At 41.2% G+C, this 22,098-nt stretch overlaps 1 protein-coding gene across 2 annotated transcripts in view; it reads left to right on the top strand.

The window, feature by feature from the left end:
• The window catches only part of NCALD (neurocalcin delta), a 58,524-nt gene that overhangs the window by 25,114 nt on the left and 11,312 nt on the right, over positions 1-22,098 (top strand). For both annotated transcript variants that reach the window (XR_001873418.1, XM_017806430.1), the window contains exon 2: positions 15,794-16,190. Coding sequence is in view for 1 of the 2 variants with exons in the window: in XM_017806430.1 (XP_017661919.1) it covers positions 15,813-16,190 (378 nt within the window). In the remaining variant the exon portion in view is untranslated. The remainder of the gene's footprint in view (positions 1-15,793; positions 16,191-22,098) is intronic.

Genomic DNA, 22,098 nt, shown 5'->3' with positions numbered 1-22,098 from the left:
AGGCCATTCCAGAGCCCACAGTAGTCTTCAAAACCAGCGGGTTTTAGTGAAAATGAGACTGCTCCACAGAGGTTAGTGACAACCTCCTTCTCCACTAATATCCTGCTTTGCTCCAAATGTGCTAATTATCCTTTTCTGTCAGCTTGTAGTGCATTAACAATGATAAATTTACAGGCCACCTGTTCCTCTCCTGTGTTTAGCTTGGAGCTGACTGCTTTGTGTGACCCATTAAAGCACCTGTGAGGGTCCACTGATTTTTACCTCATCAGATGGTCAAAGACTCTCCTTCACACAGTTTCTTAGCAGTGGTATTTAACCATTCTCATCCAGTTCTACAATATTTTGCCTTTTCTGCCAGTATCACATGCAAAAGTTGGTGAGGACACCCAAGTTTTGTGCTGGTGAGAATTACCTGCTGATCCCTGCTGAGGGGCAGCATGTGGGACCTCTCAGGAGCGCTAATATAGACCTGCAGTTAGAAAGGAAGCCCATTATTGGATTTCCAGGTGCATACCTAAGCAGCAGGTAGATGAAACTTGTTTAGAAAGGCCTGGTTTTTTTCCTGCAAAAGCAACAGGGAAAATCTAAGTGATGAGACATGCATTATTTCACAGCAGCTCCCCAACTTTCAATTTTGTGTTTGACGTGGTGACAACTCTTGTGCCAGGGCTCCATCAGACCATGTCATTGCCAGCATGTATCCTCACTTCTTGGCCCATACAGGTTTGTTATCACTTGCTAGCCACATGCTAAACTTAATTATGGCTAGCCAGCATCATGGGGCATGACTTGTCCTCCATATCCTCGTGTTCCTGGTAGCTGTTAGCCCCTGCTAGTGGTCCTAGTATGTCCATGTCCTCAAGTCCTTTGGAAGGTTCTATGGATACGTGGGCAAGAAGACTGCTTCCAGGTCTCTGTGAGATAAATTGGGATTTATTCAGGGACTGAGAATTGAGGGCTCGTCATGGGACACCCCCACCCACACAGCACTGGTGCACACTTGTTTCTGTGCACATATAAAACTCAGAATACAGAGATTTCATCGTTTAAGTGAAGTACATGTAGTTGAACTTTGGCCTCCACTGCTTTGACTACAGAAGAAAACAAGGGTCTAAAAATAAGGAAATGTTTGCCTCTTGGAAATTTTCTAAGCAATTGATCTAAGAATTATTGATGTTTCTAATTTTGTCAGCAGAGGGTGGACCATCAGTTGCACTCAAAAATGCCAGCTCTTTGCTGATAGCTCATAAAGTGGAATGGCTTTTTAATGAAGTTGCCAGAAGAAAGGTTTGCTGCCAAAATCAAGGATATTGCTCTATCCCACTCCTACTCCTTCATCAGGGAAACTTCCAAGAAAATTCTGGCTTTCTCCCAAAGATGTTGTGTGGGATTTTTTTTTTTTAAATTTCAGTGCCTGAAAACTAACTCCAAAGCCAACTTTACTGCCAACCTTTTAAAAATCAGAGTAATGACAGTATATGCTAATAGGGGGTTTCACAAATCAGTATGAGATCACTGAAACCAGTTCCCATCTGATCACACATGACTGAACGTGTGTGGATTTGAACTGTGTTCATGATATCATGATAGCTACATCTTTCATTTAGATTGAGATCAAATTAATCTTACCAAGTGCTGGGTGGTAAACTGTTGGTAAGTGGCCGTTTTATCATCCTGTGGAGACTAGTGTGAAAACATCCTTATTTTAATTTAACCAAGTGTTAGATTTTACAGCACCTTGCAATGAAATATGTACTGTTTCTTTATGAATGGCTCCCTTTCCTAGAACATTCATTAAAAAGCAGTGAGCCTTGTGAGGTATATCCTTCTTTTAATAAGGAAAAAAACAAGTAGAAAATCAGAAGTCTTTATATATATTTCCATAGTTATCAATTTCTTAATCTTTCTTGGAGGATTCCTTTGGCAAGTCACAGGAGGATCCCTGTTTTGGTCACTGTGATTTTCCAGTGAATTCATTAGAACATCAAGATATGAGACATATTTGGTGGAACAGGATGTGCTTTCATTATTGAATAAGTGATTTGTATGGTGATTTTATATGGTGCTTTACAAACAATTCTTCAGTGTTCATCTTGTTTCTAAGTAGTGGAGTTTCACTGGTTTTCATAACATTGGTAGCAGAAAAGAGAACTGGGAAATATTTGATGCATGAAGTGAGAGGAAGTATGGAATATCTAGGGAATGGGTTGGGACAGAACTTATTGGTGAAGACATGGAAGGGAAAATTATCAGCCGAAGATATTTTAAGGACATCTTAGGAGCTATATGTAGCAAGCAGGGAGGGGGAGACATTTAAAATGCAATTTATTTTATATTTTTATATATATATTTATAATGTATTTTTATAAGGCATGATACTGAGAATGCAAGAAGTTAAGGTTACTGTAGAAAAAAATAGGCCATATGGGGCATATAGAGCAAGAAAAGATACTGGAACAAATAATGCCAGAAACAGAAGTCTCTATCTGTGAGATTATGATTACATAAGAACATACAGCACTGAAGAGATCTGAAATATTGGCCATCTAGTAACTGGTGAATCTTCCATTAGCTAAAGGCAAAATGTTCTCATTAGAGTCAGCATCTCTCATACTTGCATACATCTCCACTCCTCTCCATGTCTGAAAAGTAGTGCTTCCCAGGAAAAGAATCAGATCTCTGCCATAAAGGCAAAAGCAGCAAGGCAAATCATGGTAGATGAAATGGTAATAATTTTCTAGTAATTCGATACCAAATACATCTTCCTTATGTATTTCTTTTGGATGATTTAATTAGAAAAAGACAAAAAGATTAAGCCCATAGATTAACCCTTCCAAGGTTTCCAAACCCTGTTGCTTCGGACATAGTATATCTCATTGTTAAGATGCTATTTTGACACAGGATATGGTGTGAAAAATGCCAATATTTGCAAATGTTAATAGTTGGAATAGACATACATAGGAAATAGAGAAAAATGTAAGAGAATTTTTTTTTATGACAGACTTTTTCAAAGATAATAGAAAAGAAAAAAGTTTGTGTTTGTTCTAGGAGCTAAGAAATAGCAGTGAAAAGTAAGAGGTAAGGGAAAAGGATAAATAAAACATCAAAGAAAGGATGAACTTTTATAGACTAACACAATGAGTAAGTCCTAGGAAATAAAAAATCAGAGAGGCACTAGAAGTCACATACAAAAATGTCAGAGAAGCTGACATCCTGAGAACAGCAGAGAGACAAAAGTAAACCAACCTAAAAGTGTAATAGGATCAGCATTTCTGTTTATTTACAGTCACTAGGAAGTGTTGAATAGTGACATTTTATTCCATGTTGGATAAAATCTGGTTTTCCTATAGTTAAACTTTGGAAAAATGTTTTCTGGTTCTGCCACTTCTACTTTTTTACAAAAATGATACAAACTGTTGTTCACAGGAGAAAAAACAGTTCATTTATTTGAAAACAGTTGTCTGGTGGACTTTGTTTACTTCCTTGGAGGATGTTAGTAGTGAAGGCAGAAGTGCTGTTAACCCATTCTTTTGTGGAGGAATTCATCTTAGTTGAATTTACAGAAAATTGTCAGTGATGGCAAAAGAGTTTTCAGTCAATAATTCGTATTTTTCCATCCAGATTCAGTCATGGTTTCTGTACAGTATTTCTCGTTGCAGTTTGTGTAATGCTATGAACATGTGAATAATTACTGTTGAATTCTTGTGAACAATTTTTTTACTACACTGTGATTATGACTGTATGATGTGCGGTTCCTTTGTAAAACAGTGTTGTTTATATGAGTGGCAACTACCTACACTTAATGTTGAGAACTGCGAGAGGTTTGTTTACTGATAGCAAGTAATAGTAAGAATATCAAGATTATACAAGCATTTGTTTATGTGTGTGTGAGAGACAGACAGAGGAGCACGGCAAATTATTTTTGCACTTAATTTGTCAAATGTTTTTCTATGCCTCTTAAGGGAGTTTGCTTACCGACCTTTACCATGTTGTTCAAACTCCCAAATTCATTCCTGTTGAGTAATTTCTAAAATCAGGCAGCACACTGTGTTATGCATGAAATAGCAGTTGGGTAAGACATGGGTCTGTGTTTTTCACGGCATGTTGTCATGACTAGATGTCATTCTGACTTCCATGGTGAATAAAAATCAAAATCTTCATCCGGTAACCTTATAGATTATATCCAAGCAAAGTTTCCCAAGCTAAGCTTTTTCAGGTTTCTACACAAATGATGCTCAGTGGGAACAGAAAGCAGCATCTCCACATTAAATGCCTGTTGTACACCCCTAGATCCAGCCCTCCCAGGCCAGGTGTCTTTGTAGAGCGGGGAAGAAGCAGGTGCTGTAAGGTGGCTTGAGTAATCATCAGATTGTTAAAAAAAGAGAGGAGATAGTGTCATCACCAAAGGTAACCCCATTCTTGTCCGTGGGAAACTTTTCAGGGGGCACAACAAAGCATCTGGATTGGGGTCCATGGCCCAGCTTAGAAAGGTGACTGTATTGCTGGGCCAGCTTGGGGGCAGTTATGTGGTTTTCCCACACCTTATCTGCAGCATGAAGGTTATAACTGTGAAGGCAAAGAGGTTTTAGGGAAAAATAGCAAAGAAATTATCTTAAACCAAAATTAAAATGTTGCTTTATTTTGTTTGTACTAAAGTCTTTCATGTCAACAAAACTTCTCAAATACAATTCATATCGTGACTCATTTGGTTGAAGTTATCTTTGAAATCAAACAGATTTAATTTACTCTTAATATTCAAAATTAGGCATTTATCATGGAGCAAATATTCTATTTAAATTATCATTTTAAAACCTTTGTAAAATGGAAGTAGCTTACTGCACTGCAATTTGGGAATTACAAGTTCCTTTCAGATGTAGGAGCTGTAGGCTGTGCCATATGTCACTGGGAGGATGTTTTCTCATATATTCACAGGAAAATCTTGGATTTGAATGACGAATTCCATGAACTTGGCAATAGAGCATGAAGAATAAAATAGAAGTGGCTAGCCTCAGTCTCCCCTAGACAACTAGAAGGTAGAAACTTGCCATATGTCAGTGACTGCCATGAGCAATGCCCAGCATTAGAATATCACCCTGTTTTGCAACATTACATACTGCCCCAAGTCACTAATGCAAAGCAGATGGCTTTGTTGTTGAGTAGAGCTGGTTAGAATCTGAAATTCCCATACCAAAGGAAATTTTGACATTTATATTTATTTTCACTGCAAATTGGAACAAAACATCAAAATTTCCCAGTGGGATGGAAGTTAAAAAGGATCTGGAAACACCGAGTTACTTCACTTCATTGGAAATTAATTGTTTTCTCAGTAGTATCAAACTACTGTAATTCTAAAATTAGTATCTAATATAAATGCCAAAACAAAATTAATAAAGTCACACTGAAACCTTTTTGCCTTGTTAAAAGGAAAACATTAAGTTGAAACAATAAAGTCTGACATTTTCCCAGAATTTGTTTTCTTCAATGTGACAAAACATTATGATTTCAGCTGAGCTGCATTACCTGATGGAAATGGGTTCTGCTGAAAAAATGTTCACATAGTGCTGTTGGTCCAGGGCGAGTAATTCACAGGATCATCTTGCAAGTTCAAGGACATAAAAATTCTCAGAAATAAGACATGCACAAAGAGAAAATTAATGCAATATCTTCCGTTTAGAAACTTCCTTGAGGACTGCTTTAAAAATTCCTGCAACTCCCACAAAATTTCTTTAGTCATCCAGATCCCTCTTATATTAAGTCCCTTGTGTCCACTGCTAAGTGCTGGACAAATCATCCCTGGTGTGGACCTTCATATTTATGAACTTGTAAACTGTGACATTATCTTTGTGCATCTTGTTTCCATCTCCTTAGCAAAATTCTGGTCCTGGCTGCCAGAACCTTCCACTCCCACTCTCCTGTTGCCTACTTTCCTGGAGAAAGTTCCACTAACTCTCTTCAATATGGAACAAAACCTCACAGTTACTCTCCAGGTAGGAACCTCCACAATCATTTCTTTCCCTATGACAAGAACATCTTTAAAAATATCCAGTTTGCCAGCTAATGGCTCCATTTTTTCCAGTATCGTGCTTTCATTTTTTTTCTGTCAACACCAAGTCTCTGCTGTGGGATAGGAGACCATCTGTTAGTTTTTTTAAGGGTAGACTAAGCACGAATGTCACTCTTTGGGAGTCACATGCTATTTATTTACAAAGATAAAAAAATCAAGATCATGAATTCACATCAGCTTCTCATCTTACTTTGTGAAACAGTAGCTTTCTGCTTTAGTTTCCACTGCCCTCCACCAAGGTATTGCATATATGGTTACATAAAAGGACCAAACAAGATGTAGGACAGATTAGAAACCTGATGAAGTTGCTGCTAGATGAGTTTGATGACTGGTGTGCTCAGGTGCATTGGGGAAGATTATGTTACTACTGGTGAGTGCCCTACACAAAGGAGAGAAGCCCTACAGAAGAAAGGAGAATAAACAGTTTGACATAGCTGGACATTTGAATATCAGGATAAAGACAAACAGCAGTGACGCAGGTGGGTAGGGAGGCTGGCTTTTCTAAAGCACTCAGACCCTCATTAGATACCAAAATCAGTGGTGCTATTTTCTGGCAGGTCTGAGTTTACTGGATACATCTGCGTTTTGAGAAGCCACCTATTACACGGGTGCCCAAATGGAAGGTGTGTTTTGTTTCAGAAGCCCAAGTTTAACTGTAGGCATTGGGCACTACGAAAAATGTGACCTTGAGTATTTTAGGAAATGTGGTCCAGAAAGGGATTGTTAACCAAAGAGACTTTAGGCTCACATGTTGCTTAATAGGAGACACAGTAACTGCAGAAAATGTCCATCGTGTGGATCTTGATGTACGGTCTTTTTTTGAAAGAATGTTAATAGGTCATGTAGAGAGGATATTCTGAGTTGGAAGGGATCCATAAGGATCATCGAATCCAACTTTTAAGTGAATGGCCTGTACAGGGATCAAACCCCTAACCTTGGCATTATTAGCACCATGCTCTAACCAACTGAGCTAATCTCAGGGTAAAGTCACCTCCAGCTGGAACAGGTGAGAGATTTTGCCAGCTCCCCTGCTGTCAGATTAACACCCGTGTTTATAAATACTGCAGATGTCCTGTGCTTAGTGAAACAGCTGAATGCAGTAAAATCTGGAAAAGCAGCCTCCTGGGGGTGGATGTCCTAATGTACTGTTAGCGAAGACCCTCTTGCCCTTTGCCATACAGAATCAGGCAAAGGCAAACATACTTTTACAAAAATATTATTTCCATAGAGTTTTAAGAAATGAAATGCATACATATATATCTAATTCCCAAAAGAGTCATCTGAAGTCTGCCAAGACAAAGAGTTCGTTACTTTAAAGACCTTAGATGGTTCTACCCAGGATTAATGAACAAAATGTTGGGTTTTTTCTTACACAGCATATTGTAAACTGTTGCTTCTCAACTTCACAAATGAATGATTATGAACCAAAAAAGTGTGTGAATATTGGCATGGTTTTTATTCTGTGAGTTCTAAAAGAATTGGGAAGAAATTAAATTAAATAGTGAGACCTTTTGTGAGTGTGAGAAGAAGGCTTAAGCATATCTATATAAGTTGTCCCTCTTTTGTCTAGTTTCTAGTTTTTATTTCCCTGTTTCTAATTAAGGAGGAAAAAATTACTTTCAAGCTGGGTGGGTGAAGTCTTTGCTGGCCCTGGGGAATGGCTGTCCAACACTTACTGCACCATTTTTCACACTGTTCATAGGGTGGTGGCATCACTTCCCAAAGCACTCCAGACAAAGCCCGGGACACTGAGAAAGGCTGGATTGCCAGATTCCCCACCGTGTTCTCAGGGGAGCACACATTTACACCCACTTACACCTTGGAGGGTCACTGCAGGATTTGGGAACACTGATTGCTTTGCATGTAACTCCAAGCAGTCCCTTTTCCGAGTGTCTTCACTGCCTGCCTACCCTGGCCTGAGGTTACACCTTAACTGAGCTCGAACGAGCTCCATCTCCCCTATGTTGGGGGACAGCCAGGCTGTTGGCACGGCAGCAGCAAGTACCTGATTGCCAGTAGGTTAAGGACAGACCTGATTGCCCCATGCAATCAAAATCTGATGAGTGGAGGTGGAGCGAACAGACTCCATCACATGAGCAAATACAGACACTCCTCTTTGATGGGTAGATGTGCACCAAAGTTCATTCAGGAGCAGCTTCACAAACAATCTCTGAGTCTTAAATGCAGGGCTTTAAGATGGAAAGAGTTTACTAATCATGAATGTGAGAGGAGTCACTGCACAATGTGCCACACTCTACAAATGGATGTAACATGCTCTTTTCCCCAGTTCCCAATACTAGAAATACTCATGCCTAGTCATTCTTTTCCTAGCACACACTCAGCCTTACAGGAAATGCTTCAGAAATAGAGACCTTTTCTGGAAGCCCCAATGATGCTGAAGGTGATGCAGAAGTGAGGGGGTGTGAAGGCATCAACCCTTTCACTGCACGAGGCTGAAACTCTGCTTATTGGTTTCAAAACAGTTCCAGCTGAGACGGTGGGCTTTGCTGAGAGTAACGTGATAAACACTAGGCTGTTATCTAGTTAAGTCACTGATGCTGAAGACCATGGTAGTAATGTGGTAGCATTTATTGATGGGGCACTGCCTTTCTGCTGCTTCCTTCACCCTTGCATCAGCCCTCATTGCTAAACTGCACAAAGGAATTACAATGAAGAGGAGACAATGTGGAACAGCTGTAGCATTTCTCTGCCAGAGCAAATCTAGGGGGAGAAGAGCCTGGGCTTTTGATGTTCAATATCCATAAGCGCCTCCAAGTTTAAAACACATGAACTCCATGCAGCTGCTCCTGCTTCTCCTACTTGCACTGCCCACCGCAACCAAAACACAAAGCTGTAAAGGTTTTGCTTTTAATTCTTGTCTTGAATTTCTCCAGGGGTAGCAGGAAAGCACAGAACAAATACTGTTAAAGGAGCGATTAGGGCCACCTTTGGTGGGGAAAGGATCCCCAGTAAGGGGACTGGAGGAGCAGGAAGGTGTCACTAAACAAGACAGGAATAGCAGTGAAAACATCAGGATCCTGGAATCAGACTAAGATCCTAAAACAAAATGAGTGAAATGTATTGTGATGAACAGGTTATGAAGTACCAATGGGCAACCGCATGGCACATGTGTCCCCTGTTCCTTCTGTTGTAAATAAAGCATAAATGATCCCATCCACACCTTTTCCTTGGTTTTTTTCATCTTAATTTCTGCATTAGTCTTTATTCCTGTTCTTTGATGTCAGCTACAGTTTTAGCCAGAAGTATTTGGGTACTTGTTATACTGTACTGCAAATGTGTTTACTGCTGCTCCTTCTGAATATTAATAAGAGAATGTCAGATTTTTTTAATGAATCTGGCTCATAAATTTCATCCCATGTTTGCTGTTTGCCAATATAAACAGATAAATGGAGGGTGGCAAGGCTCAAAATTTTATTCTGCATATATTTATTTTTTTGCTAAGTCCCTCTGTGATTTTTAATAAGTTTGGTTTTCTTTCAAAAATATGTTCCAAGATGCTGTTAAAAAAAAATTAAGCAAAAGCCTTTCTTGGCAAGCATCTCCACACTGGTTACTCAGATGAACATGTGAAAACAAACCAGAAATGGCCAGAAGGAAACAAAGTGGCTTCTTCCAAGAGCTTGTGTGGTAGTTTTCTGTGGAATGGAGAATAAAAAAAATAAATCTCTTGATCAGGTAGCACTTATGCTTCATGGCAGGAAGCTAAAACTGGAGAAGTTATTCTTCCCAGCGCTGCTGCTGTAATCAAAAAGCACTATGCTGTGGCAAAAAGCACTATGTTCCACTATTGGGATCCTGCACTGGCACTGGAATTTCCAATGGGACAGTGCAAAGCAGCGCTGGAGGTGGCTCTGAAGTTGTGAGCAAAAGAAGGGCCAAACAAGAACAATGCAAAAGAAGAGCGCTCTGCCAACCTGCTCTTCAGGAGCTCAGGGAATGGTCATAGAGTTTCCTGGTGCTGGAGCACATCAGAGATCACCAAACACGTCCCTGCCTTGATCACCTGAGTCTTGCTGAAGAGCTCAATGATGACAGACAGTGCTTTGCCCACATTTACCATTGGGTTTGCATTGAGGACCAGACCATGGCAACATCATTGTTCCAGCCACAGGGAAAGAGCATATGCAGATGGAAAGAGGATGTATCATTTGAGATAGCTGTTGCTTTGAACTATCTTATTACATAGCTTATACAGCAGTTAACAGTATTACAGCCCAAAGGAATAACTGACCTTATGAAAGAAATTTGGCTTTTATGCCAGAATGTGTTCACCAAGGCCTTGACTTTTGTAAATGCACATAACTTCTCCTATTTTGTAAGGGCATGGACATAGATGAACAAGAGATGCATTTGGAAGTGTACATACACTGGACCACAAATAACAGAATTTGAATACACTACCACATGCTATAATTGGTGAACTGGTATTTGGTATCTGAAGCTTTACCAAGCAATGATAGCAGCTGGCAGAGGAGAAGGAAGAGTGTAGTTCTGATGCTGTGAAGTGTTGATAACAGAGCAAAATTTTGGCCTGGAATCCCTGGGGACACATCCCCAGGCAAAGTCCTGTGCTCTGAGATGCACTGCAGTCTCCCCTGACATCCCCCCACTTATTGCAGGGTAAGGGTCAACCTAAGGTTTGCTCAACCAGGACGGAGCAGCACCCCTTGAGCTTGTGACGGAGTGGAGTTCCACAGTGACAGGCAGAGAAAGAACTGGCAGGAGTGGCAGAAAGTGGTGGCAGGACAATCTAGCTTGCAGGAGCCCTGTATGCTGTGCTGTGAAGCTGGTAGACAGTGACAGGAGATGACTGCTGCTGGGTAGGACATGAAAGAAGGTGAGATCCCTGCCACATGCAGATGTGTAGGCAGCTTGAGAGGTAGATGATGTGTCTGAGTCCACTTGTCAGACATCCAGGTTTTCAGTAACAATCAACCATTACTCTGGAGGGAAAATCACAGCAGTGATGGTGAGTGGAGAGTCGCACTTGTACCATAGTCAAGTCATTAGGCATTGCCACAAGGGACTGACTCATGCTGGAGTGCTGCTCTCTCGCCACTGTCAGGTAGCAGAGCTGGGTCAGATTGATGCTGTTGTCCTTCTTGGCCTTTAGTTCATTCCAGCAGTCATCAGGAACTTGTACAGCTGCTTGGCAAAGATTGAAATCCCACGATTGCTAATCTCAGGGAAATGCTCAAATTATGTGTTAGAAATATTAGAGACAGCATTGCACCCATAAGCAGATTATTTCTTGGAAACAGGTCAAATTGTGTGTGTTAGAAACCACAAAAGAGCAGTTTCTGAAGACAAAAATCACAAAAAGGAAGTTTCATTGCTTATTTCTGAAAAGTTTTCTGCTTTCACTTTTACAGAGTTGGTGTCTGTACCCAAGTCTGTGGTGTGATTCACCTTGCTATTCTCACTGGAAATAGATCAGGCAGGACTTGTCTTCAAGCTGATTATTACACCTTTCAGGTGCTTTGTACGCTCTTAGCTATGAAGTACCCAATAGCCTAAATTTTCCAATTTTAGAGTAAGGCTTCTCTGAACAAAAGCCCTTTTCTCATTATACTTTTTCTCAGCAGTGGATTTCCCCTCAGATTTAAGCCTAAATGAAAATTAAGATGTCTTCTTGTCTTTGGCAGACTGAGCTCAATCAAGAAAAAGAATACATAGTGTTTTCTTTATATGATGGTTGTCAAGTTTCAAGGGCAAAAGCACTGTTAGAAATGTGTTCCCAGAAGTTGCTTATTATAGCAAACCTTCAACAAAAAAAAATTATTTCTTTTAAGGAAATATGTTTAGATTCTTGCACTGCGTTCATGCAGCAATTCAAGAGCTGCGTGCTTGTGGCTGCTGCAGCTTCTCAGCTCCTGTGAGGATGTTGCTTAAGCAGACAATACGTTTGTCTTACCCTGGGGTTTCAGATTGAGGTAACAACTCTGTGAGCAGCAGCAAGCTGCTGACAAAGAGACACATGATGGAAGAGGTGTTCATTGCCTTTCTGTCCAGTCAGTCCTTCCAGTTTGAGGAGAAGGCTCTAACAGCATCACTGTCCCGCCCGCACAAAACATACTCCCCTGCAGGGAAAGCCAGTCGGTGCAGTGTCACTGGCTATTTATGCTGAATTGTCACAGGCCTGTTGTCTGTCCAACAGCTCTGTCTTCAGTCTCATCTTAAAAACGCCTCATCCAGACCTAAATAAAACAAGCTCTAAGTATTTCCTTTAAGGAGCATTGCCTATGACATTACCTACAATAATCAGTGAACAGGGATTCTTTCCATAGCAACTACATAGCAGTTATGCTTTAGTTACTGATCTTATGTAGTTATTGGCTGAAGTGGTATCACTCTTCAAGCCATAAACACGTTACATTCTTTTTACTAAATAATATTGCCTTAAGAATTAGGACCTTAATATTTTAATATATTGTTATATCTAGCAAGTCATTCATATTATGTCTAACAGTGTTGTATCAGAGGAAGAAGTTGTAGAAATGGAGTTAAACATAATTATTAAATGCTTAATTTGCCGGTTTTTTATACCTATGACATCTATTTCTCAGTATTGTCAATATTTTACTTTGCCATTGTGATTGCTGTTCACTATTTACTTGTTGTATTTTTAACATTTAGTCCTACATTATAAATTTGATAGATCTACAGAGGTGAAAAAGTGGGACAAAATGCCTAAAATCAGGTTCAATTTTATTTCATTCTGTGCATTTATTGCTGTTATTGTTAGCTGACATTCTCTTAGCTCACTGCGCTCTGCCCATAATCTAATCTATCCTGAAGAGTCAGGCAGCAGTCTATGAAGCGATTATAAGGATCTTCAAGTGTCTTCAAGGATTTTCTGTACTTGGACTGCAAAAGAATTTTGATCTGTTGTTGATAGAATGGGCACAATAAATTCCATTTTGACAGTTCCTAGAATGCCACCTATTAATAAGGAACGAGGGCAAAGAACACGATACAAATTCATCACAAGTGGACTCATAAATAATGCTCCTGGTTTTGACTGCGTCACCTGGCATCACAGTGGCTGTGGATTTCAATCCTGGATGGCAAGTCACGTGTTGTTAGCTGTCCTTTTCTGCCTGGAGAACACACATTTTTCTGGTTGTGATGTTCTGCAAGGCAGTGCTGCCTTCTCTTCTGTATTTTTTATTATTTGGTAAAAATATGCTGCACCTACAACCTTGTGTGGCTATAAAGGCATTATTTTTTGGACTGAAATATTTTTTTGCTACCTCTTGAAGAACACTGCCTGCACCTTACCTCACTATTTTATTTTTGAGAAGACTCTGGACTGGAAATGTGCAAGTCGGGTTTTCCATTTTCAAATGTTTGAGTCATTAAAAAGCAGGAGGGAATTATATGGCTAATGCCAGCTCACTCCTACCACTGCTGTCTTGCACCTTTGTCAGGAGTCTTCCCTTCCTACTCTAGTGGTCTGGAAATTGTACTGCCCTTGAGGCTGCAGAAGAGCTGCCGACTGGGGCTGTGGGCAACTGCCATCTACTCTGGGGATTATACTGGGGGTTTTTGTGTTAAATTGGTGCCACTCTAAACTAAGCCTAACCACCTCACTTGTCCAGTTGCTTTTCCATCCCACTGGCAGACCCTGATAGTTTTTTGTTTTGCCTGACATAGAGCCCTCTGGCTGCCCTAATGTAATCTATTCACTCAGCTAATTCCCAGGTTGTTTATTGTGGGCCCTGTCCAACTCCCGCAGAAGGCCACGCAACCTTCAGCTGCCTCGGCAGCTGTTGGACTGGGCCTATAAAACAGGGACTTATATGCTATTTTCAGGACATTAAGACCTTGGATTACTTAAAAACTGTAGAGTGATGTGTTTTGATCAGGATAAAAGAAGGAAAGGCAGTAGAAAAAATTACCTTTGAGGTGGTATCTTCCACTTTTCAAGTGTTTTGGAGCCACTTTGGAGGAAAAGATATTGTTTGGATCAAGGAAGTCACCCAGGTCATTTCCTGACATGAAATGGTGAGGAGATGAAGAAGCTCCCATCGGGCGGGACTCTTCACCCTTTCCAACCTCCTCTCTGTAAACAGGGGAGCCCATTCTCCATGAACTGTGTAGGCAATGAGTTTAGACAGGACATCTAGTTCCCAGACTAGATATCTAGTTACCAGACAGCCATCAGCGGAACCTGTGGAGGCACAGGTGAATCTAGGATGGACCCCATAGTTTTCCCCTTGAGAAATAAAGCTTTTTGGTCATTCTGGTCCAAGAACACAGGAAATAAGGACGTCAGCCCTCTAGCTGCTTTGGGGAGTTCAAATTCCTTCAGGAGAAGGGGAGCTTCTCATCACAGAAAAAAATTAGCCTCAATTTCATCTGCCCAGTGCCAAACAGTAGATTAGGTTCCAATGCTGGTACATTTCTCAGTAGCTGCTTGTGGCATGTACCGATACTTTATTCTTCTTCAATTTTTAAAAGTGATACCTTTGTTTAGAAAGGACATATTATTGAATGCTCATCAGCCACTCCAGTCATTGTTCATAAATACATTTCTGGCCCAGAGACTTCATTCTGACAACAGTGTGAAAGTCCTGTTTAGATTATTTTGCAATTCTGCTTAAGTTATCCATATATCAGGTCTCAGTTGTGACTGTTACTTGCATGACAAATTCTCAAGCAGGTTTCTGTCAATAGAGAATGGCTTCCCACAAATCAGGTACAATGGTAAGCTTCCAGTAAAACTGATGTTGCCATTTGAAGCCAACATACTCCGGCTCCAAAACTTAAAACGCAAAGGCATTAGTCATTAGTAAATCTGCTGTACAATGTGATATGTAGCAACTTGCCTTAAATGAAATATAATTAAGATGATTTGACAGAGCCTGTATCCAATAAATACTTCTCAATGGTTAATTTAAGGGAAATGAATTTCCAATTTTGTTGTCTGGGTACTTTTTCTTCCTCCTTTTTTTTTTTTTAAGAGTCTTTTTCAAACAGCTATGACCACCTGGTTTACTATTACTTAGTAATAGATCCAATTTTTGGTTATAAGGAAAATTAAAAAACACAGTAATAGTTTGAGGTAGGGGAATCCACCACTGATAAAATCTCTTCAGATTTTATCTTCATTTTGAAGTAAAATGGGAATTGGTCCATGCCAAATAACTGAAGCAATTTCTGGGTTGCTCTGTTTGATTTTGACTACAAAGATATATCTAGAAGGGCTTTGGAGCTCCTGGTTTCAGCATACGCTGCAGTTGCACTTTGATCCCATTTTGAAGCAAGACCAAGGGAATATAGGCCTTTGTACCTGCCTGGTTTCCACCAGAGGTACAAAAAATGTATCTCATTATTCCAGGTCCTCGACACAGTTGGGTGACTGGGATGGAGGGTGTGCTGCAACACCCAGCTACTGGTCAGCTGTACCTTGCAACATCCATTGCTTGCCTCATGCTTTCAACGTCAAAGTAGGATGGCAAAAATTCAGTGTAATCACAGTTCTCCAGACTGTCAAGACTATGTAATCAGCATGTAGATTAGGCTTGTTGATTTTTCAGAGTATATATATATATATATATAGTGGTAGACATTGTCCAAATTTTTAATTTATTCCCAAGAGTGAACTGTCATCAGAAAACTCAGAATAGAGCGTACTGTTCTTCTACAGCCTCCAAACTAGTCAGTATTAATAATAATTCATATGCATTTGTTTTTGCTCTGCAGGTAATATTTTAACTCCAATATGGGAAAGCAAAACAGCAAGCTACGTCCTGAAGTCATGCAAGATTTGCTAGAAAGTACAGACTTTACAGAACATGAGATCCAGGAGTGGTACAAAGGCTTTTTGAGAGACTGTCCAAGTGGACATTTATCTATGGAGGAGTTTAAAAAAATATATGGAAACTTTTTCCCTTATGGGGACGCTTCTAAGTTTGCGGAACATGTATTCCGCACTTTTGACGCCAATGGAGACGGAACAATAGATTTCAGAGAATTCATCATAGCCTTGAGTGTAACTTCGAGAGGTAAACTGGAGCAGAAGCTGAAGTGGGCATTCAGTATGTACGACCTTGATGGGAATGGCTACATCAGTAAGTCAGAGATGCTGGAAATCGTGCAGGTATGTGCTGCTCAGAGGCACCTCTTGGCCTCTCTCCTTCCCAGCATTGTGAAGCAATGTTGCAATGAGACACAGAATTAAAAAATGGCAGCACTGGTTTATGATCTTGTATAGCTGCTTGGATACAAAATGCTATTTCATTTGGCAAAGATCATGTCACAATTCAAATTACAGCATTTGATATCCACTGCGAGTTTTTCCTGAGCAACAAGCTGCATGGGCATTTCTGTTGGGCTGGAGCACAGCAACTAACCTGCTGATAAATGTGATTCTCTCCTCTGGGAAATCACCATCAATTAATTATGATTAATTACAGTTGAACAAAGTAGGTATATTAGAACAACCAGGCAGCTTACTTTTAAGGAAGGCAGGCTTCCTCCACAATAAGAAACAAATGTCCTTTGATTTGTTACTGATGTTTATTTCATGTTATTATGAAGAACCAGCTCACATATTTTAAAGGTGTCTATCTGCCTAATTCCAGTGAGGTCTGTGTATTCAGAATCATACTAGCTGTCTTCATATTAAGTTGCCAGTATAGATAAATCTTATCTGGGTAGATGATGAATCCACACACAGCCCCTTTGGTTGTGTTTTCTTGTGGTGTTAGTAGGAGTCCAACCTCACTTTGGCTTTCTCTAACATGTTTTTGCCCTTGAGGCACATCACTCTACTGAAACATTTTAAACATTTTTTATGTTGTAGTGTATTTACACAGCTTGAATCTGTATAATGCAGTACTGTTAAAAAAAAAAAAAAGGCTGTTATCAAAATCCTTTCCGTGGAAATTTTGATGTGCTAACAATGTGCTGTATTATTCAGACTTATATTTGTGCTGGAAATCAAGGGAAAGGAATGCACACAAATTTCTGGCTGTGATGCCAAGCTGCATGTAGGGAGTCAGCCTAATATGTGGTACTCCTGTCTACCAGGGCTCTTCTCACGTCCTCCAAACAGTGGCCAATAGCAACACTTGCGCTGCTTCAGCAAGACCAGATACAAAGCTCAGCTGCAAATCTGGGGGTGCTGTGTTGTCTTTCACTTAGTCTGTTTGATGTTCCTGTGTCTGAGTTGAGGAGCAGAACTGCGTTCAGACCCAGAGACCTCCCTGTCTCTGTGCCATGACAAACCCCATGGAATATTTGCATTAGAAGATTCTCTGTTCCTTACAAATCTTCCTCTCCCCCAGGCAGGATAAACAGCCTGTCAATTATTGTTTTTCTAGCTGTATTTCTCCTCATGAGAAAACAGAAAGAATCCCAAAAAGAACTAACATGGCACATAGCAAACACAAAGAGCCAAACCCGAGTGACTGCCTGCTCCTCAGGAGGAGGAGACACCCTGGGTGCTGAAGTACCCCTCGCTGCTGTCAAGGAGCCCGGGAAGGCACTGAGCTGAGAGGCAGCACAAACCCCCCAGGCCAGGGGATTTACGAACAGGGACAACAAGGCCACAAATTTGTTCATGTCAAATTTAATGAAGGCATCGGTGGCCGGATTTTCTGTAGTGAGCCAAACAAGAACAGGCAAAGCCGGTAGCTTTTTCCAGTTATCCCAGATCTGCTTGCCAGGATGTTTAGAGGCTGAAATGCTCTGCCTTCTCTTCATATTCATGTCGGTACCAAATCGTAACGGTGTCCTTTACAACCATCAAACAAAATTGCAGCCTAGGGATCAGCGTAGGGCAACATTCTATTGATGTGTGTATCCAACCCCAAGCAGCACTCTGGCTGCGCACAGCCCTCAGCTTGGCACTCCAGACCTTCCACTGCACTTCTTGGGAGGTTTGGCTCTCTCCTCCTTTCAGATTGAACCTGAAACTCAACCACATGATGCTTTGTCTCATATAATGTCACCTCATTTTGAGGGATCACACAAAAAGCAGTTATGGAAGTAAATAGCCTAATAAGCCTGAGCAACAGTTATTTCTATACCTTGGAATATCAGCAGTTTTCCAGTCAGGAAAGCTGCCCTTTCTGTGATGGAGCTTTCCATGAGGCAGTGTGCTTGTAGATCTGACCGTGTTCTCTTCTTTCAGGTTTTTTTGGATGCATTGATCTCCCTGTATTGCACTGGTCACTCACAGCTCCTCCCAGTGGGGTGGGATTTGTTGTATAGTCTCTGGAATGGTGTTCAGCTGATATCTGAAACTGAAGTAGATGAGCATATTTTCTTGCTTTGTTGAGAGGTTCCTTTGATGTAGACTGATTAGATACAAAAAGCCAGCAAACAACTATCACTTTCATTTATGAAAGATGATTATTTTTTAATATGGAATGACAGGATTGTGTATCACATGTCTTCCTGGGGGCCTTCAGCTGTCACAATCTGATAGTGAAAACCAGAACTCTGTTGTAAATCTGATATATGTCTCAAAGGAACCTATTACAAATCCCTTATCTATCATAAATTTGCATATCGATAGAGCAGGATTATGTTTTCATTGGATTTTTGCATAAGACAATACACCAAAATGAATGCTAAAAGAAACACCATCAGTCTAAAAATCTTTTCACAGAAAAATACTGTCCCTGTTACTGTGGGATTACTGTATCTTAAATAATATAGGGGCAAGGCACACTTTTCTTCTTTTTCAGTCTGCTTTTCTTTGTGCTTTGAAAGCCCTCTCTCAGTGATTTTCACTGTTATGCTGAAGGTTCTTTGCATTTCCCTTCCATTGCTCTGGCCTAATCTAATGCAATGCAGGCATTGCACTCTCGCTCAGTGTTGCAATAAGGAGCTTGAGGTAACAGTGGTAGCAGCAACAGCACTGAAACAGCAGAACTACTGGTTAAGATGCCCCACAGGACGTGGTGAATGGTCCATAACAGCTCTTTGAAGCCTGTTTTCTTTGCAAAGTGATGTGCTGCATAGCAAAGCACCTGCACTCCTTTAAGCTCCATTTACCATAGTGCTGTTAACCATGTAGGCATAGCCCAGTGCTGACTCACCACACCTGCCCAGGAGCATCCCTCCAAAAAGCCCTGCCTAGAGACCCATGAGAAGCCAACTGCACAGTTTGGAGGTTTATATAACTTGAAGGACTTTAGTGGTGGGTTGATGGTGGTAGAGCCTAAAGAAAGAAGGTCCATGGGATACCGATACACTTACCAGGCACAGCACATCTGCAGAGTACTGTGGGAAGATGCTTCATAGCCTGCCCTCTTGACAGACCTTGCCACAGTTCCTCTTAAATTCATGTCTCAGGCTTTTCATGTCTCCCATATGTTTACCTATAATCTAAATAGCCCAGTCTACTCAAAAATAGCTGCAAACCAGCTAGAAGATTTGTGTTTGTTCCCCTTGCTGAAACAGGACATATTTGGCTACAGTCTCTTAAAATAAGAGTTCAAATAAGAGATGGAAACCTTTTTCTAAGGATACATTTTTTCACTGTATGGAGTCAAAAGCCATCTTAAGAATACGGAGCAGAGAGACAAGAATAACACTTTCAGTTTAATAAAAACAGAGCACACACGTTTCACTTGCTAGGCTAGCTTATTTGAAAGCCAGGAAGAAACAGAAGCTGGTATGGGAAGAAGCAGAAGCTAATATGGCTCTGTAAAGACAGTGTCAAAAATCCCCATGAGATTGAGAGGAAAGCAATTTTTTTCAGGCTGATTATTCACCTCATGAGACTTTTAGCTGTCAAAATTTATTTCAACAGAGTAAAAAGGATTGACTGAAAATTCGAATTGTCATTACTGCCATCACCGTAAGGAGGTTTTTGACAGTTTGCCAAGTAGACAGGGAAATGCAGCCCTCACCAAGGCTCCTGGCCTGAGTGCAGCAGTGGCAGCCAGCGACTGGGAGCAAAACTGGTGTGTATAGGCAAAGGGGATGAGATTTGCCCTAAATCACCCACTGCTGCTCATCCACATGCAGTTGGAAAATCAAAGGGGATAGTTCAGCAGGGCAGCAGATGAAGCTGGAACCTGTGCTTGCTCTAGTGATGTACACAGGGTTCTGGAGGCACAACGTCTTGGTGGCATTCAGGGGTGCCAGGGAGCTGTAAGGAGCGCTCCTGACAGAAGTTCACCTGAGAAAGCTGCCCTGACTCAGGAGGCTGCTGATATACAGCAACCTCCAAACTTTTTCCTGTTGAGTGCCACTAGTGGTTTTCAGCCCAGGTGCTGGGAAGCTGAGGAGTCACACTCCATGTGGGATGGAGTTCCTGCAGCCTTTCAGTCCCAGGTCCCAGCTCAGGGTTAGTACAGCCCAACTCCACGTAATTATTGCATGAAACCTACTTCCTTTCAGAGCTTGCTCTTTCAAACATAAAATAAAAAGCTCTGTGTAGCTGCATTGAATTAATATAGGGCAAGTCTCAAGATTCCTAATCAGCTTTAACTGGCTTTTATTTTGGGAAAATTTCCCACTAAAGTTCTGAGTAAGGACATAAGAATTTGTCCAGAGTAACCATTTTCAGCATGAAAGGAATGCTTACTATGTTATTCCCATCTGGCTTTCCTAGAATATCTCATCTGTTATTCCCTTCACACGCCTCTGTGAAAAGGACCCTGTAGGATGAAGTCATCCTGAAGCACTTTTTTTTGTCCTAAAAATCTGCATATTCTTACTATGGTTACTTTGATCAGGGTAAACACCCCTGCAGTCCCAGGCTGGCGCATTCCTCCCACACTTTCAATACAGATTCTCTGCTTTGCAGTGCTCTCACTCAGAGTGAGAGAATGACCCCTCCACCTCTCTTCCTACCCCAGACAAAAGCCAGACCGCTTCAGATGCTTAAACACTGGCAGATTTATAAGCCTCATCTCTGCTCTGACCTTGCAAGCCTTGCATGCTGATGAGGATGAGGAAGGTGTAAATTCTTAATGTCCACCCTCTCCTTTTTTTTCTTCCCCTGTTGCCTCCTTCCCCCAGCTCCCTCATCCCTATGTTTATGTGCTTGCATGTTCGCCATTTCTTCTTTTCTCCTGGTATCAGAGTATCTTGGTTGTGTGGACAGCATCCCTGCCTGTTCTGAGGCTCTGCCCAATACTCTGGAACCCTAATTCCCTTGGGAGTCTTTGGGCACTCCTGCCATGCAAACCATGATGATGATGATTAAAAGGGTGTCCACCACACTTCCATTCAACCAGCAGCTGTTCATGCTGAAATGTTCACCTCTATTCCTCTGTTTGAGTCCTGTGTTACAGACTAACCGGAGGGCAGACCTGAAAATCCACAGCCACAGTCTTGGTGGCATAACTGGGGGAGCAGATGTTTGATTATGCTAAGCATAAGTGAGGGATAATTAATTAAAAAGACAAATGCCTTTCTTAGGGTGTAAGTCTTGAAATTATTTAAGGGCCAGGAGATGTGAAAGGTGAGCTGTTGGCAAGAGGAGAAGCCAGCAAGAATGCCAAGGAAGTGAGTGCTACCTAGTCTGAGTATAAAATGTCTGTGCTGCTTAGCAGTATCCTCCACCTCTGCTATTACATTCCTGGAGCCAATCCTTGGGAATCCTGGGCCAGATGATGTGAGCTGCTAGACAGAGTGCCTTCACGAAGGGGAAAAGGGGAGAGGGGTGACCCAGTGAGCAATCTGGGGCTTGCGCCAAGGACCTCCCTCCCAGAGCAGGAGGAAGGAGATAACAAATAACTAAAGCAATCACATCTTCACCAACTTATTAACTGACCACTGGAGAAAGCATATTGGGTGAAAACAAGCATTTGACTCTGTGGGCGAAAGTGATCCACATCTACAAGGCTGCAGGGCAAGGTGCAGCACCAATGAGCTGCAGTGGGAAGCAGAAGGAGCTGGTTAGACAGGCACAGTGCTGCCTTGGGCTGAGATACCCCTCCAAAAGGCCAGGAGGATCACCCAAGGCCACCACCCTGAAGCTGTCTGGGTGCTACCGTTCTCCTAGTTGCAGCACTGCAAAGATACCTGAACACAAAACCCAC

Source organism: Lepidothrix coronata, unplaced genomic scaffold (assembly GCF_001604755.1).
Source record: "Lepidothrix coronata isolate B3197 unplaced genomic scaffold, Lepidothrix_coronata-1.0 Scaffold15, whole genome shotgun sequence".
NCBI classification, from domain to species: Eukaryota; Metazoa; Chordata; class Aves; order Passeriformes; family Pipridae; genus Lepidothrix; species Lepidothrix coronata.
This window is presented reverse-complemented; position numbering and strand designations above follow the sequence as displayed.